Source organism: Helianthus annuus, chromosome 1, assembly GCF_002127325.2.
Source record: "Helianthus annuus cultivar XRQ/B chromosome 1, HanXRQr2.0-SUNRISE, whole genome shotgun sequence".
NCBI classification, from domain to species: domain Eukaryota; kingdom Viridiplantae; phylum Streptophyta; class Magnoliopsida; order Asterales; family Asteraceae; genus Helianthus; species Helianthus annuus.
The window spans coordinates 134241235-134256828 of record NC_035433.2 but is presented as its reverse complement, the minus strand read 5'-3'; the positions used below and the strand labels follow the sequence as shown (position 1 = coordinate 134256828).

General features: G+C 38.8%; 1 protein-coding gene across 1 annotated transcript; it reads right to left on the bottom strand.

The window, feature by feature from the left end:
* Positions 1 to 2201: 2201 nt before the first annotated feature.
* Positions 2202 to 3489, bottom strand: LOC110879281 (F-box/kelch-repeat protein At2g44130). The gene has a single exon (XM_022127710.1). The coding sequence runs from the start codon at positions 3415 to 3417 to the stop codon at positions 2362 to 2364; it is 1056 nt and encodes a 351-aa protein (XP_021983402.1). The 5' UTR covers positions 3418 to 3489; the 3' UTR covers positions 2202 to 2361.
* Between the last annotated feature and the right edge of the window lie 12105 nt (positions 3490 to 15594).

Here is a 15594-nt window from a genome sequence, read left to right as displayed (position 1 = left end):
TATGGTGGCTTCTTTGCCTAACTTTACTAAACCTTCTACACACATTAGGTCACTCTCACTACACACTTTTTCCACTCCCATACTCCATGCTTTTATTTATTAATTTTTTTTCTAAGATTGTCAAATATATTATATAAAAAAAGTTATAACCAGACCGGCCGGGCAAACCAGCAACATACTATTGAGTTCATTTGAAGTGCTCCATTTGAAACGATCATGTGGTTGAACCGGCGAACCAACCATATGGTTGGACCGATTTTTTTTTTTTTTTTTTTTTTTTTTGTTTTCCCTTTTTCCATTCAAAATCTCATTTACAAACTTTTTTACTACTTCAGAATCCACATTTTCATTGTTTCACACTTTATATCTTGTTTAAATTGCAAATTCATACAAAAATAAAATCGTTTTATGTTTTGTTTTAATTTAGTGGGGTACTTTTTATTTATACATTTTTATAGTTTTACTCGGTTTTAAAAATAGATTTAGCTAGTAGACTGTAAAGACAGACAATTCAATAAACATTGCCCAAAACCATCAACACATCCATGGGCGGAGGATAATGCAGGGCCAGGGGTGCCCCGGTCCCTGCCGATTTTTCACGCATGATGTTAATTTTACAGAAAATTTCTTTTTTTAGTGTAAAATAGTGGATTTTTAAGAGTCTTTGTTTTAATATAGTTTAATCATCATCGGACCAGTATGTGATACATAATCCGATTATAAAAGCTCGTACTCCATGGTTTCTAAATGCATTGAATATCATTTTCTTTGGCACGAATAATATGCAATTTGTTAGCTTCGACTTTCGAAGAATATAGAAAACTCCGCAGTACACGCAATCAGAAAATGACACAATCTTGTCTTGATTGATAATTTAATATGTTAAACATACTATCTTTGGGGTTTTTATAATTCACACAAAAGAAAAAGAGATAAGATTCCAAGTGAATTGTGTTTTCATTTATGATTTATTTATATCCTTTGCTAAATAATTGAGATGTCTATTCCTTGTGCCCACCTTATCTTTATTCGTGTCTATGAACGATTTGTTTGAGAAAAATATCTGTCGATGTGAATATTAATTAAATGTATTAATATTTGTATGTTACACCTTCTCGAAAGTCATAGCGTTTTATGTTTTTTAATGTTGATAACATTATAGGATGACATAATTCAGTTTTAAATCATGGTGAAAAAGATATGTTTTGGTATACCAAATAAAGTGCAAACCGATACGAACAAATCAAATATAGGTGAGGGGTCACTTGATCGTTAACGAGATCTTGAACATTTAGTAATAACATTCTCATTCTCATGGTTACGATGAATGTTGTGTGATCGTATTAACAATAGTACGGTGAATGATATAACAAACAAATTAGTGTCGTCATATATAGACAAACAAGTTTATACCATGTGACTAATTGTCGTAGAATACGCTAAAAATGTAACCGTTTTAAAAATTAGTACGATGAGTCGCATAATGGATGAGTCAACGTCGTTATCTTGTCTCCAAAATCGGGTTTAGATCGTGTGACTGATCGACTTTTATAAACACGTAGCTCTAAAAAATTATGCACAGCAAATTCACGTGTTATGTGTGAAAGTCCCACATCAACTGACATTAGGGTATACGGGGTGTAAGCGGGGAATGCAATCGGTGACCCCATTCACCTAAAGGGAACACCGCCGCCATCCCTTAGGTGAGTGGGTGAGAGGAGTGAAATGGGTGGGGGTTCACCGAAGAGAGGGGGAGGAGAGAGAGAGGAGAGAGGGAGCTGCCATCCAATCAATGATTTTCTTTTTTTTTTTTTTTTTTTTTTTAAAAAAAAACCAATTCACCTAAGAGGGGAGTGACGCCATCAAATTGGGGTGTTAGGGGAGTTTAAAAGGGGAGTTGACGTGGCACACGGGGATTGGTTTGGCGTAAGAGATGGGACTCACCTATTAAGGTGAGCACCCCCTTCACCCTTAGACTTATCAAGAATTCTTAAACTAAAATAGTACCGGCTTTTACACGCTTTAACGACTTAGAAACCAAAGATCGTTTTTAACCTCTTCCACGTCAACAAAATAGACCGATTTGTCCACTATGGAATCCACATAGATTGGTCCACCAAACAAACAAAAGTACTAAAGTTAGCTTCAAGTATAACAACACAATTACAAAATTTATACATTAGAAAATTCATGGTATCATATATTTATAAACACACAATATAACATTAGAAAATTCATGGTATCATATATTTATAAACACACAATATAACGTTACAAAACTTACATAATATTGTGCATATGTATACCACATTCTAATGCCCCAATATACACATAAAACAAAAAGGCCCAAAAAAAGAAAACTTAAATCTCGACTAAGCAACCCGATTGCACAAATCCAGAAAACTCATTGGGGATGTCGATCTTTGTAGATTTACCATTTTGCCCTTGGTTAGTTTTTTCCACCACATAAACCGCTAACGGTGCACTTTGGTAAACCGAACCGGTAACCAAAACGCAGTCCCCAAGGTCAACCCCACACGTCCCAACTTGTACTTCGGGTTCGTACGCACCCCATGAAATAAAATTACCATTTTGCCCAACCGCGACACAAGACCTCGGACACCGACTCTCCCCCCACACCCCCTCCACGCGGCGCCACGTCCCGGCGACAATATCCAAAACCTCGGCATCATCCTTAAACCGTCCTTGACTATCCGTATCGTACCCGCTTACAACCCAAAACTCCGACCCGATCATCACCCCTTCACACTCATCTCGTTCCTCACTCATCCGAGTCAACTCAGTCCACTCGTCCAAGGCAATATTGTACACCCACGCGCTTCTAAGCGCGTTCTTACTTTCATCATGCCCACCCGCGACATACACTTTCCCATCACACGCGCCGGCAGCGAAAAAAGACCGAGTTGACGGCATATCAACTCGCTGAGTCCACCTCCGAGTCGTGAACTCGTACACAAACACATCACGTAACGGTTCCCAATTAACCGGGTTCCACCCACCCATCACCACCAGCTTACCCTCCGTACTTGCCACCTGGCAAAACAACGGTAACCCGTTTGGATACTTCGGAACCGGGTCGATTTGGTCCCAATTGTTTGTAGCCGGGTCGAAAACCGACAGCCCGTATTTCGGTTGTTTCTCCGGTTTAGCTTCGGACCGGCCCGGTTCCGGTTCAACCGGAAGTGCTTGAACAAAACAAGCCGTTCTCCGAGTTAACCCGGATTTTTTCCGGTGGTAGTAGAATGAACGGTCTTGTAACAGGTGGCGCCACCGGCGGCAGACGTCGGAGGCGACGGCGTGGGTGTCGTAGTGCAACCGAGTCAAGCACTCGAGTGCGATTTCCTCGGGTAGACCCGGGATTAACTCAGTGAGTTCAAGTTCAGGTTGTGGTTCCATTTTTTGTGATTTTTTTTTTTTGTTTTTTTTTTTTTGAATGTTTGGGAAATGGGGAAAATGGTTCACGAAGAAAGGGGTTTGAGGGAAGTGGATATTTATAGGAGAAAGTGTGTAAGAAGATAGGGATGATTGTCTTGGGGAGTGCCATTAGGATGGTGACACGTGGCGTGTGTAAGATTGGATTTTTTTGAGGATGTATTTGAATTTGAAATTGAATTTGATATATGTTATTGTTTGATAAGTTTTTAAGCTCACTCAAAGTAAACTGTTTATGGGAATAGTTTATAGCATGAACAATGATGGACTTGTATAATTACTCAAATATAAAAATAGGTGAATAAAGTATTTATAGAATATTCTTTGTGTCTGTACAAAATGTAGATAACGATAATTTAAGAGGGTTGGGTTGAATGAGAAACAATATAAAAGTGTGGAATCGGGAAACAATGCATTTAGCATGTTAAATAAATTACAAACTTTAATTTAATATGTTAAAAAAATTAATAAAATATTCGAAACTTTTGCATTTGAATACTATAGAAGCATTTTTAATTAAAAAAATAAAACTAAAAATATAAAAAAATGCCTATTGAACCTGTTAAATGAATTTTTATGATATATTTAACATGTTAATGAACGGATCCCTGATTTTTAATTTTCTAATGTTCCCGATTGAACCTCACACAAATTTATTATATAGTATAGGATGTGACATCTGTGCCACTACGACCATCATACAAATACAAATCCAATGAAATCTTGTGTTTCATTTTCGGGATTTGTACAATTTCATATAACATTTGCACATATCAATTCTTGTTCGATTACAAGCTTTAAATCGCTTTCTAGTAAGTTATACGTAAAATGTTACGTAAACGTAATCAGTTTAACGCGACAAACACTCCGGAATAGTGGCATAAGCTTAACATACCTTAAATAACCTTTACATAACTTAGAAATAAGTTTTGAAGGGTTTGGTGTGTCGAAAACAAGTTTATTCGATCGCAGGGACTATTTGCGACAAACTGCGAAAGTCTGCCGATTCGTATAGTAACGAACATTCCGGAACATGATCATAAGCTAAACATACCCTAAATATCCTTTACATAGCTTAGAAATAGACTTTGATGGGTTCGGTATGCGAAAATATGCTTATTTGATCAATAGGGACTAAAAGCGTCAAAAAGTGCATAAGTTTGCATTTACGCGCATATCTTACGTTCTGAACATATCCGGACATCCAAAAATTTTTGTAATCATTAAAATATTTTATTTTAGTGATTCGAATGCAAAAATACCATTCGTCGTGTAATTTGGATCGTTTTCGCGTCCGTTCGAGTTTTCGTCGTAATAACCGAATAACGTGACCGTACGACCAAACGAACCGACATCCGAGATGTTTTCAAGCATATTTCAAGTTCCCTATGATTTAACATCATTGTGGAGTCTTGAAATGGGGTTAACGGGGCTTAAATGCATCAAAAACTGAGTTTTAAACTTGCAGGGACCATTTTTGACATTTTCTGAAAGATGCCTCGCGGGCCGCGTAAGATGAAGCCTATTCCTACACGGCGCCCGACAGAGGTTGCTGGAAGAAACATTGAATCTGGTTCAGCAACCTGTTTCCACTGACTTTAACCCTATAATTAGCATACTATGGACTTGTTTTTGTGCTCCCCTTGTATTTAAAACTATGGGCAACATGTGTATGGCCAAGATCAAGCTTTGATCTACTAAAAACACATGTAATCATCCTAATGATTCAAGATTTCCTATAAATACCCATCACTTTTGCCATTTTCATTTGCTCATTCACCTCAAATCAGCTCTAAGTTGAAGCTCTCACTTGTTGAAGGCTTCATACCTGAGTTTCTTGTTCTATCTTCAAGCTTGGACCTTTTGTAAGCTTCTTTCATGCTTGTTTATGCTTTTCAAGCATGAAAGTCAAACAGTGTTTGACTTTCAGCTTTGACCACGAATTGGTCAAGTCAAAGTTCAATCAAACTTTGCAACGTGAGCGTAATCACAATGGTTATAGTCCCTTGTGACTATACCTACTGATTACCACGTTTATTAGTCGAAGTGACGAGTCAAAGTTTCGGTCAAAATGCTGATTATGCGCATTTTGTGACGAAACTATTTTCGGGTATCAAAACACTTTGTTTTGATATCAAACTGGTTTTCTAACTTAGTTAAACATGTTTTAACATGTTTAATCGTCACTTTTAGTCTAGTGCTTGCATAAGGTCGTAAGTCAATCGGTCTTGACAACCGCTAAGACTTTCGAACCCAACCCTTTGGTTGATCGTTAGGATCGGACCAAACATGTTTTGTGACCATAGTTGTATAGGGAATAACCTTCCGAGGTTATACCTTATGGTCACTTAGTTTAATTAGTTGTATGATAGGTAGTTTATATGCCTTAGGAAAATGACCAAAATGCCCTTTTCATGCATAATTTGAATTTAAGCATATGTAACTTAAAGTTTGCCATTTAAACTGATTATGCAACATATTTAAACATGTTAGGGCATATAATACTTGTCATAGGACTAGTTAGGCGTCTCGAACGCGAATTCGCGCGAACGACGCGTTAAAGTAGCGTAGATTACCTTAACGAGTCGTAACGGGTCGTAAGCACTTAGGATAGGCTCTGATTTAGAATGTAGGCTTTGTTAAACCATATCACATGAGTTCTGATACTCATTTGGTTTACGAGACCTCATTCTACCCGATCTCCCGCTTTAGGTGCCGATTTATTAACATAGTGATCCGATACTAGGTGCCACTTGATTCCTTGATTGCCCGAGCTTTGTTAGTTCACTTAATCGAGGATACCTCGCAATCTCAAGTGAGTACATAGTTCCCCTCTTTTACCGCTTTCAATTGTTTGGGGTGATTCATATGTGCTAAACGATTTCTAGTTTTCTAAACGATTGCTATGGTTTATATTAAACATAACGATTTCTATAATGTGAACGAACTTGTTGGGGCGTTGGTCGAAAGACAATTGAATGACATTCATTAACTATTATTAAGCCGACCAGTAGTATGTTATGGTACCATAGGCTGTTATGGTACCATAGGATCTGACAAATCCCGTTGTCAGACTATCGCCATGGTTATGGGGGTATTGTGGGTAACGACAGAACCTGATGAATTGTTAACTTACCCTTTGGCTGTTGGTTAATACGAGTTGAACGATTAGGACGAGTCACATAGGTTTGAATGTATTCAATGAAACGACCGAAAGTTAGTTTTCACCACTAAAACACGAACCATTGGAACTATATGAACTATTTGAACCATTTGAACCATTGGAACTATTTGAAATATGTGAACTATTTGAACCATTGGACCTATTTGAACTATGTGAAGTTGTGAACGGTTTGAACTATTTGAACCATTGGAACTATTTGAACTATATGAACTATTTGAACCATTTGAACCATTGGACTATTTTAACTATGTGAACGGTTTGAACTATTTGAACCATTGGAACTATTTGAACCATGTGAACGACTTGAACGAATTGAACGATTGGGTTATGGTAAGTGATTAGGTAACGGGGCGAGTGTAATGTGATAAAAGCATGGTGGATACGCCGCTGGTACTTCCTACATATAAGTGCTTTTAACACATTACATGTCGTTGCGTTGTCTAGTTCACTTGGACGAATGTTTTCAAAACGAAGTTACACTACAAGGTTTTCCTAACGATATAAACCATACAATGTTTACTTTCAACAACGATTTACTACTTGGTTTACAAAGACAAATGTTTTCAGTTAAGATTTATGGCTACAAGGGTTTTTGTTTACACATATATCAACTTGTAAAGTTGATAAAAACATACTGCGATATCGAACTCTTTTGTTTTCAAGGTACACACTCGACAACTCTCATAGTTGGACGAGGTATTGCAATATGTACTAAAAGCCATGAATCTGACACACTCACAAAATGTCGCAACCCCCGCCCCCTATCTGTCCCGGGAACGGGCGGCCGCGAGAATCAGTATTGGTGGTATCGGTGTTTATCAATTTGGCAGCGGAATTTACATCAGGACCGTAGTTAGGAAATATTTTATCAGAGTAAAACACCATATTTTATATAAATAAGTATATTGGGATAAAACCCAAGTTTTCATTACAAACTGATTTATAGGGATGGACCCTTTTTTATTGAAATAAAACATCTTCTTTTATTTAGGTAACTTTTATAGCCACTTTTCCAAGCCTTCAGTGCTGTCCAGCTGGCTTCTAGTTGACTTTCACATTTTGTTACCTGAAACGCGTTTAAAAACATTTTATCAGTGGGAAATACTGGTGAGTGAATCCCAGTTTAATCAAGAAGAGTTTTATCATTTAACAGTACTGAGAGCGATTACAATGTTTACATCTACATAATTAGTCATTCAGTATTGTCAATCCTGACTGGTGGGTCATATTACCCATTGGCTAACTCTTTGTCCAATGGTAACGTGTTCCACATTTTGTATACAAAACCCTAACATACCGACAGTAATTGAAGAATTACAAAGACTCAATCACTGCTTAATCACATTGTAAAATATTTAAGGTTTTGTAAAAATAGTTTACAAAAAGGAGATTACTCACATTGTTGTCTTAGGTTTTCCTTTAGGGTTTCCTGGTGATTATTTATAAATTACACAAATGCACACGTGTTAGTATAATAACCCAATATTTACATTAATAATACCCTCCCCAAGACGGCATTCCAACGACTACGTCGGGCAGAACCTCGACAGCCGTTACGGAACCCTGGATCAATCGGGCAGCGTATCTAATACGTAACCGGGGTTATAATACTTACAACGAGGCAGAACTTCGTTATTTGGGGGTATACTACCCGAAAATTATGTTTGCTATGTAGGAATTTCGAGAGAGAAAGAGAATTGAATGATTGGGACTGAAGGCCGATGCCCTCAATTTATAGGCCTAGTTTCGAGGTTCCTCGCGCCCCGCGTAAGATGAAGCGGGGACTTACGCGGCCCGAGACCTAGGGTGGGTAGGCCCTAGCTGATCTGGGTCATCACTCTAGCTTCGACACTTGTACACCACGTGGCAGCTCAGGGTTGCGCCTCGTTGATGAGCGCTCGCGCCGCGTAGACCAAGGAGTGGTCTTACACAGCCCGCCACAGACCAATAAAATTTGTTTTAGTTTAATTATAATAAAAATAAAGGTATTCGGGGCCCGTTTTCGTATACGGGGTGTATTTTAGGACATATTGGGATATTCTAATTATTTTTAGGGTGTCAAAAAATTTAGGAGGGTTGTTATACAAAACCTATGTACTCGCCGACATTTTATGCTGACTTATTTTCACATATGTTTCATGTACTGTTGTTTGATGATGTTTGATGATAATTATGATGCATGCTCACATAGGAATGGACGAGGCCTTAGTGACTTAATAACAATGAAGGACAACATGTTCATGTTTTGCTTTTAGTATTCGAGACAATGTAATAAACTTAATTCAATAAAACGAAACTTCAATCCATGTGTTGTGAAACAATGATTCTGTTACAACACTCCCTGACGTTTCTGCCGCGGTTTGTTGTTTTATCGCGGTCGGGGTGTGACAGAAGAGTTGGTATCAGAGCTCATGGTTATAGGGAATTAGGTTATTAGTGATGCTTTGACCTAGACTATAACCTTCCTAGGACCTTAACACAAGTTATCTTGGGTTTAATCTTAAAACAATACCGTTGCCTATCTTTAGGTGACAACCACAACAAGAACACGAATTACAAATCCGATTTGAAAACTAATCATCTCTTCTTAGATGATTTATTATAAGGTTTTGAACCTTCAAAGTTTTCAAAATTCTCGTCAAAGTTGGGGTCTTATTAATGTGAACACGTGCAATCTGGAAGGGTGGGTGTCTGTATCCCGAGTTTTCTGTCTAAGGCTAGAGTGTTCGTACAAATCCAACCAGTCACTCTTACCTGGGAACTCTTGGGGTGAGTGTCCACTTATAGGCTAAAGCATGTCTTTGCGATACATTATAAGGACCTATTTACTTTGTTCAGCCACTGTGCGTCGTTTGTTTGTTCGAGGTAACGAATGAATGATCGCCTTCCTTATGGTTCGTCGATATCTTTAATATCACTTTTGTCCATTCAAATGTCAATCTCACTCATTTCTCATATTTCCTTGTTCTTTTTAGAAAATGCCTCCTAGACGCGATCAAGCCCAGGATGTTGCCCTCGTAACCCTAGTCGCTCAGCAGATGGCTGCTATGATTCCGAACCTCATTACCCAGATAAACCAAGCGAATAACAATAACAACAATAACAATGATCCGTGTAACTTCAAAACATTCAATTCAGCTAACCCACTGAAATTTTCGGGGTCTCAAGGATCAACTGCACTCCTACAATGGTTCAAGAGTCTAGAAAGCACATTCCGACATGTTCAGTGTCCAAATGAGCGAAAGGTTGAATTCACATCTAGTGTTTTTGAGAAACGAGCATTAACATGGTGGAATGGCGTGATGAGAGACAGGGGTGCCGATGTGGCATTAGCTCAAACCTGGGAAGAGCTTTGAGCTCTAACGATGAAGGAATTTTGTCCTCGTCATGAAATCAGGGCACTGGAAAGGGAATTCAACGATCTTAAACAAGATAGCGGTGAACATCGAGCTTACACAGACCGATATGAGGAACTAAGTCTGTTATGTCCAACCATGGTTACGCCTTTGGATAAGGCAATTGAAAAGTACATTGATGGCCTCCCTGACTCAGTTCAAGACATTGTTACTAGTAGCAACCCTACCACAGCTAGATAGGCCATTGAGCTATCCGCTACCATGACTGAATCTCAGATCAGGAAGGGTAAACTTTTCTGAAAAGGCGACAAGAAACCAACCGAAGAAACAAAACCAAAGGATAAGCAGACTGAATCCACTAAGAAGTCAAAGAAGCGTAAGGCTTCTCAGAACTTTGCCGTGGTTGCTCAAAATAATCAAGCTGTCCCTAACCAACCAGCTCAACCCCCTGCTAAGAAGCCGTACAACAGGACTGCACCTTTGTGCAACCAATGCAACCTTCATCATCACGCTAATGTACAATGCCGCAAATGCCTGAATTGTGGACTCGTTGGTCATACAACTAGGGTTTGCCGAGCTGCACAAAATCAAGTTGACAACAACCCTGCTCAAGCTCGTTTTCCACTAGGTTCTTGTTACAACTGTGGCGAGATGTGCCATTTCAGAAACAATTGCCCAAAGCTTGTTAATGCAAATCCAGCACGTGGATGAGCATTCGACTGACTGGAAGACGATGCTGCTTAGAAACAATCGAACTTTATGTATTATTTTCTTTCGTTATCCAAGACTATGAAACAACTATTTTGGTTTTTCAATAAATCTTTATTCGCATTACGAAGTACGAAAACAAATGTGGTTACATGTATGAATGACATATCCCTTCGATACCGACACCAAGGAACCGTGTTCCTTGCAAGATAAACTACTCTCGTAGTTCTTCCATTTTTGTGATCGCTTACTCCATGAAAATTCTAAGTACTCGTTTCTTCTAAGAAACGAAGTACAAGGTACAAGTTACCACTGTGGACGAATACCCAAAGTACCACTTTAAAATCCTTAATTGGATACCCAAGGTTACTTCCGAAAGTCCTTACTCGGTCTTACGCAATATACATATCCTATCTTCCTGACTTCACGATATTTTACATAGCATATGATTTCAAAAGATTATGCATGTTTTCAAAAACCTCGTACATGTTTTCAAAAATCATCTCACTTGGTTTTAAAACATTTTATAAAAATGTTTACCTAATATACTTAGTACATGATTTCAAAAACATTACATAAGGTTTTCAAAAACATATCTTTAACGATTCCAAGCATAGCTTTCAAGAACACTCTGCTTCGTATGCTGACTTAGCATGCTTAGCACGATGATTTCAAGGATCCATTTGCTTCATATGTTGACTTAGCATATCTAGCACCTTGATTTCATAAACACTATACTTCGTATGTGGTCTTAGCATACCTAGTACAAGGTTCCCAAACATTTCCCGCTACACGAATTCCAAATCCTTATGGGATCTTCCTATCTTCATAGTTCGATCCTTGTGGAAGTTTAAAGCACAAAATCAAAGTCCTTAATTGGATTCTTTGTGTGCTTTAATACGAATGTTACGACTCATGAGAACAAAACCGAATTCTTATAAGATCATCCTATCTTTGTAGATAGAATTCTTGAGGATGTTTAAAGTACAAATTGAAGTCCATTGATTGGATTCCTGGTGTACATTAAATGCATGTGCAAAAATCGACGACAAGTTAATAACAATTTAATGACAAGCTAATAACGAATTGATAACCAAATGGACAATTGTGTGACTACTATGTGATTGTGTGCTTACGTGTTTATGTGTTGACCTAATCAAAGAAACTCTATGGTAATCTAGTCAAAGTTATCACAAGGTTGTTCGACTGATTCTATCCCCTACACATTATAAAACAAACTGTGCGGACTATGCAAGGAATTACGCAATTATGGACAAGGGCGTAGCTTAATAGGGGCCGGGAGGGGCGTCTAACCCCCCGAACTTTTCGCTCAGTAATGTTATATATGTAGTTTTTGTATAGAAAATTTTGGGTATATACGTTTTCGACCCCCCAATTCTATAGAAATTTTGGGTATATACGTTTTCGCCCCCCCCCCCCCCCCCGTTTTCATGGTCAAGCTTCGCCACTGATTATGGATGCATACATAATTATAGAATTCAGTGCACAGAAACCACAGCAAGTTTTTTCATGTGTCAACTTAAACAAGAAACAAAAGTTAACTATATTCATTTCCGTTTCTGATGAAGTACCCACTGAGGAAAAATGAACTAGTTATTCATTTTTCGCTTCTGAAAGAGATATCCACTGGGAAATGAATAATCCATTCATGAACAGAATTCATTTTCGTTTCTGGTGAAGTATCCACTGAGGAACATGAACTATCCGTTCATTTTCACTTCTGAAGAAATATCCACTGAGGAAAATGAATAGATTCATTCCACTTCTGATGAAGTATCCACTGAGGAAAATGAATTATCCATTCATTTTCGCTTCTAAAGAAATATCCATTTGGGAATGAATAATCCTATATCAATTCTTTCATTTCCACTTCTGACGAAGTATCCACTGAGGAAAATGAATTATCCATTCATTTTCGCTTCTGAAGAAATATCTATCGGGGAAATGAATACTCATTACAATAAATCCTTCATTTCCACTTCTGACGAAGTAACCACTGAGGAAAATGAATTATCCATTCATTTTCACTTCTAAAGAAAAATCCATCGGGGAAATGAATATTCTTTGCGACACTTCTTTCATTTCCACTTCTGATGAAGTATCCACTGAGGAAAATGAATTATCCATTCATTTTCGCTTCTGAAGAAATATCCATTGGGGAGATGAATATTCTATTTAGCTATCTTTCATTTCCACTTCTGACGAAGAATCCACTAAGGAAAAATGAATTATCCATTCATTTTCGCTTCTAAAGAAATATCCATTGGGGAAATGAATAACTTATTTCTACAATTCTTCATTTCTACTTCTGACGAAGTATCCATTAAGGAAAATGAATTATCCATTCATTTTCGCCTCTGTAGAAATAACCATTTAGAAATGAACAACTTATACATTCCTTCCTTTCCGTTTCTGATAAAAGTATCCATTGGAGAAAATGAATTATCCATTCATTTCCGCTTTTGAAGAAATATCCATTGGAAATAAATAACCTATTCGTCTTTCATTTCCACATCTGACGAAGAATCCATTTGAGAAAATGAACCATCCATTCATTTTCGCTTCTAGGTACATAAATAGATGTCCACACAGGGACTTAATTGGAAATTAAAGAAATACAAAACAAACAATTAAGGATCTTCAATGATCCCTTCGGTTCTTCCCTTTGATCAAATTTGCTAAACCCTTAAGAAATCCCCGGTGGCTTCTACGCTCCTCTTCAACCTCTCGCTCCACCTGGCTCAACCTCTGAAGAATATCCTGCTGTTGTGGCGGCTGGATCTGCGGTGGCTGCAGCTGCTGCTGCTGCAGAGGTTGAGGAGGTGGCGGGTATTGATACCCATATGTTGGGTATCCAATCTGATAGGGAGCTCCGTAGGGCCCCTCAGGATGAAGAGCATTGTAGTTTGCCGCTACAAGGTATGGGTCAACATCAGGGGCGTTATAGTAATTGTAGCCAGAGTGGCCTGGCTGCTCAAAAGGGTTATATGCTGCTGGACCAGCGTAGGAAGGTATTGGGTTATCAAAACCCATATGTGGTGGTGATGGTGGTGCGACTGGAGCGGAGTCCACCTCGGAAACAGGGTTTGAAGGCCCTCCCATCTGCGAGTCTTCATATAATGGCGGGTAGTGACTGCCACTGGAGGGTTGGGGGTGCTGAAACGGAATCCCCCTCGCACGGACATGCGTGCATTTGATCTTCTCCGCCTCAGTGGCTCTAGAGGCGGCTGCTGCTCTGGCGGCGGCGGTGGTGGAGTGACCGCCTGAAAACGAGAATCCTCAGAGGGATCCTGCTGCTGCTGAGGTGCTGGGTTTAAAGAGGGAGTAAACTCCCAAGGGTATGAAGCAAAACTTGCTTCATAGCTGTCCGAACCTCGGTACGGTGAACCGTGAAAAGACGATCCGTCAGAAATCTCAATGGGATGCGTCGGCGTCCCACTCGGTGGCATCTCCGGATCGAGGTCATCATCCATATCCATAGCTTGGTCACCGGAGAAGTGATCTTCTGGTCCCAATGGGTTAAAACCCATTGGTTCTTGCACCTGAGTTGCCGGGTTGAACCGGCTCTGAAAGTACGGGGTTAGGTACTTGAAGGCGCGGTGTGAACCCAACCGCTGCAATGGCAAGAAGGAGTGGCAAGAATGATCGGACTCATTGCCTTGATGGAGCCCGAAGGAATCATGGTACGAAGGTGAGGAGCTTAGCGAGACAGAACGCCTCGCAGGCTCTAAGTATGTCCTCCAGTATTCTTGGGGACTCGTGCTCATCGTCACTGAAGGAGTTCGCCGGTGTGATGGCTCGGCTTCATGGTCATGGCTGGTGAAGATTGTGGCCTTACCGCCTCTTCCTCTACCTCTAATTCGCGGTGGCATCTTCTGTTCCTGTCAAAACAACAAAAGAAACAACCAAGAAAACAATAAAGGACAAAATAAAAGATTAGGATTAGTCCTAAGTCCTTTGCCTAGACTCAAAAGTCAAGGAATGTGCAATTGTATGGGTTAACTTATCAAAGATGACATGTTAGTTGTTACCCAACCTCCATGACTTTATGTGTGACTAATTAGTTAAACATTTTTTAGTTTGATAACTAATAATTTGTAAATTTGTTGATGATCTTGTATGTGCTGCATATTTTGAAGTTTGTCCGTATGGCTCAATAGCTTGAGATTCTGCAAAAGCTATTAGAAGTACATTTCACCATAAGGAGTATGTATGAGCAATTTCAGAACATTCTTAAAATGGGTCCTATCTTATCAGCCAGGTTTATTTGAGCATAACTCCAACATCTAATGTTTTTTTTTCTTTTATATAAATAGACTCAAAGGAATGTACTACAAATTGATCTTATCTAACTTGCTTTGAACTACGTTAACATGACTCTCACAACCAATTGTGGACAAGAAGATTAAGTGGACAATCTATTGAAAGGATTAATCAACAATTTTTTATATTAAGTTTTGTCCAAAAGAGAGTATGCACCTTTACTTCAAAAGTTCTATTCATTTAGATTTCTCATGTCTTAAATGTGGCAAGTAGTGTTATTTTACTGTCAAATTTTGACTTCAATATTGACACAGAGTTGCTTTTGAGCATTTGGAGCTCAATCATGTTGATAACTTGAAGTATTAAAGACCATGTAAGTGTAAATTCAATAATTTATTAAATTTCTAATTTATATTTTCCTGTAGTTTTCTCTTTTTGGTTTGATAATAACAATTGGTTCAATGATTGGAGCTGTTACGAGCGGAAGAATTGCAGACACAATTGGTCGAAAAGGGATATGAAACTACCACATATTGAATAGATGCTTTTTTACATTGTCGCAACCCCGGCCCCTAATCACCTGGGAACGGGCGGCCGCGAGCCAGATTC

Bases quoted from the DNA above. Each gene is read 5' to 3' on its own strand.
- LOC110879281 (XM_022127710.1), bottom strand. From the start codon at position 3,417: ATGGAACCACAACCTGAACTTGAACTCACTGAGTTAATCCCGGGTCTA.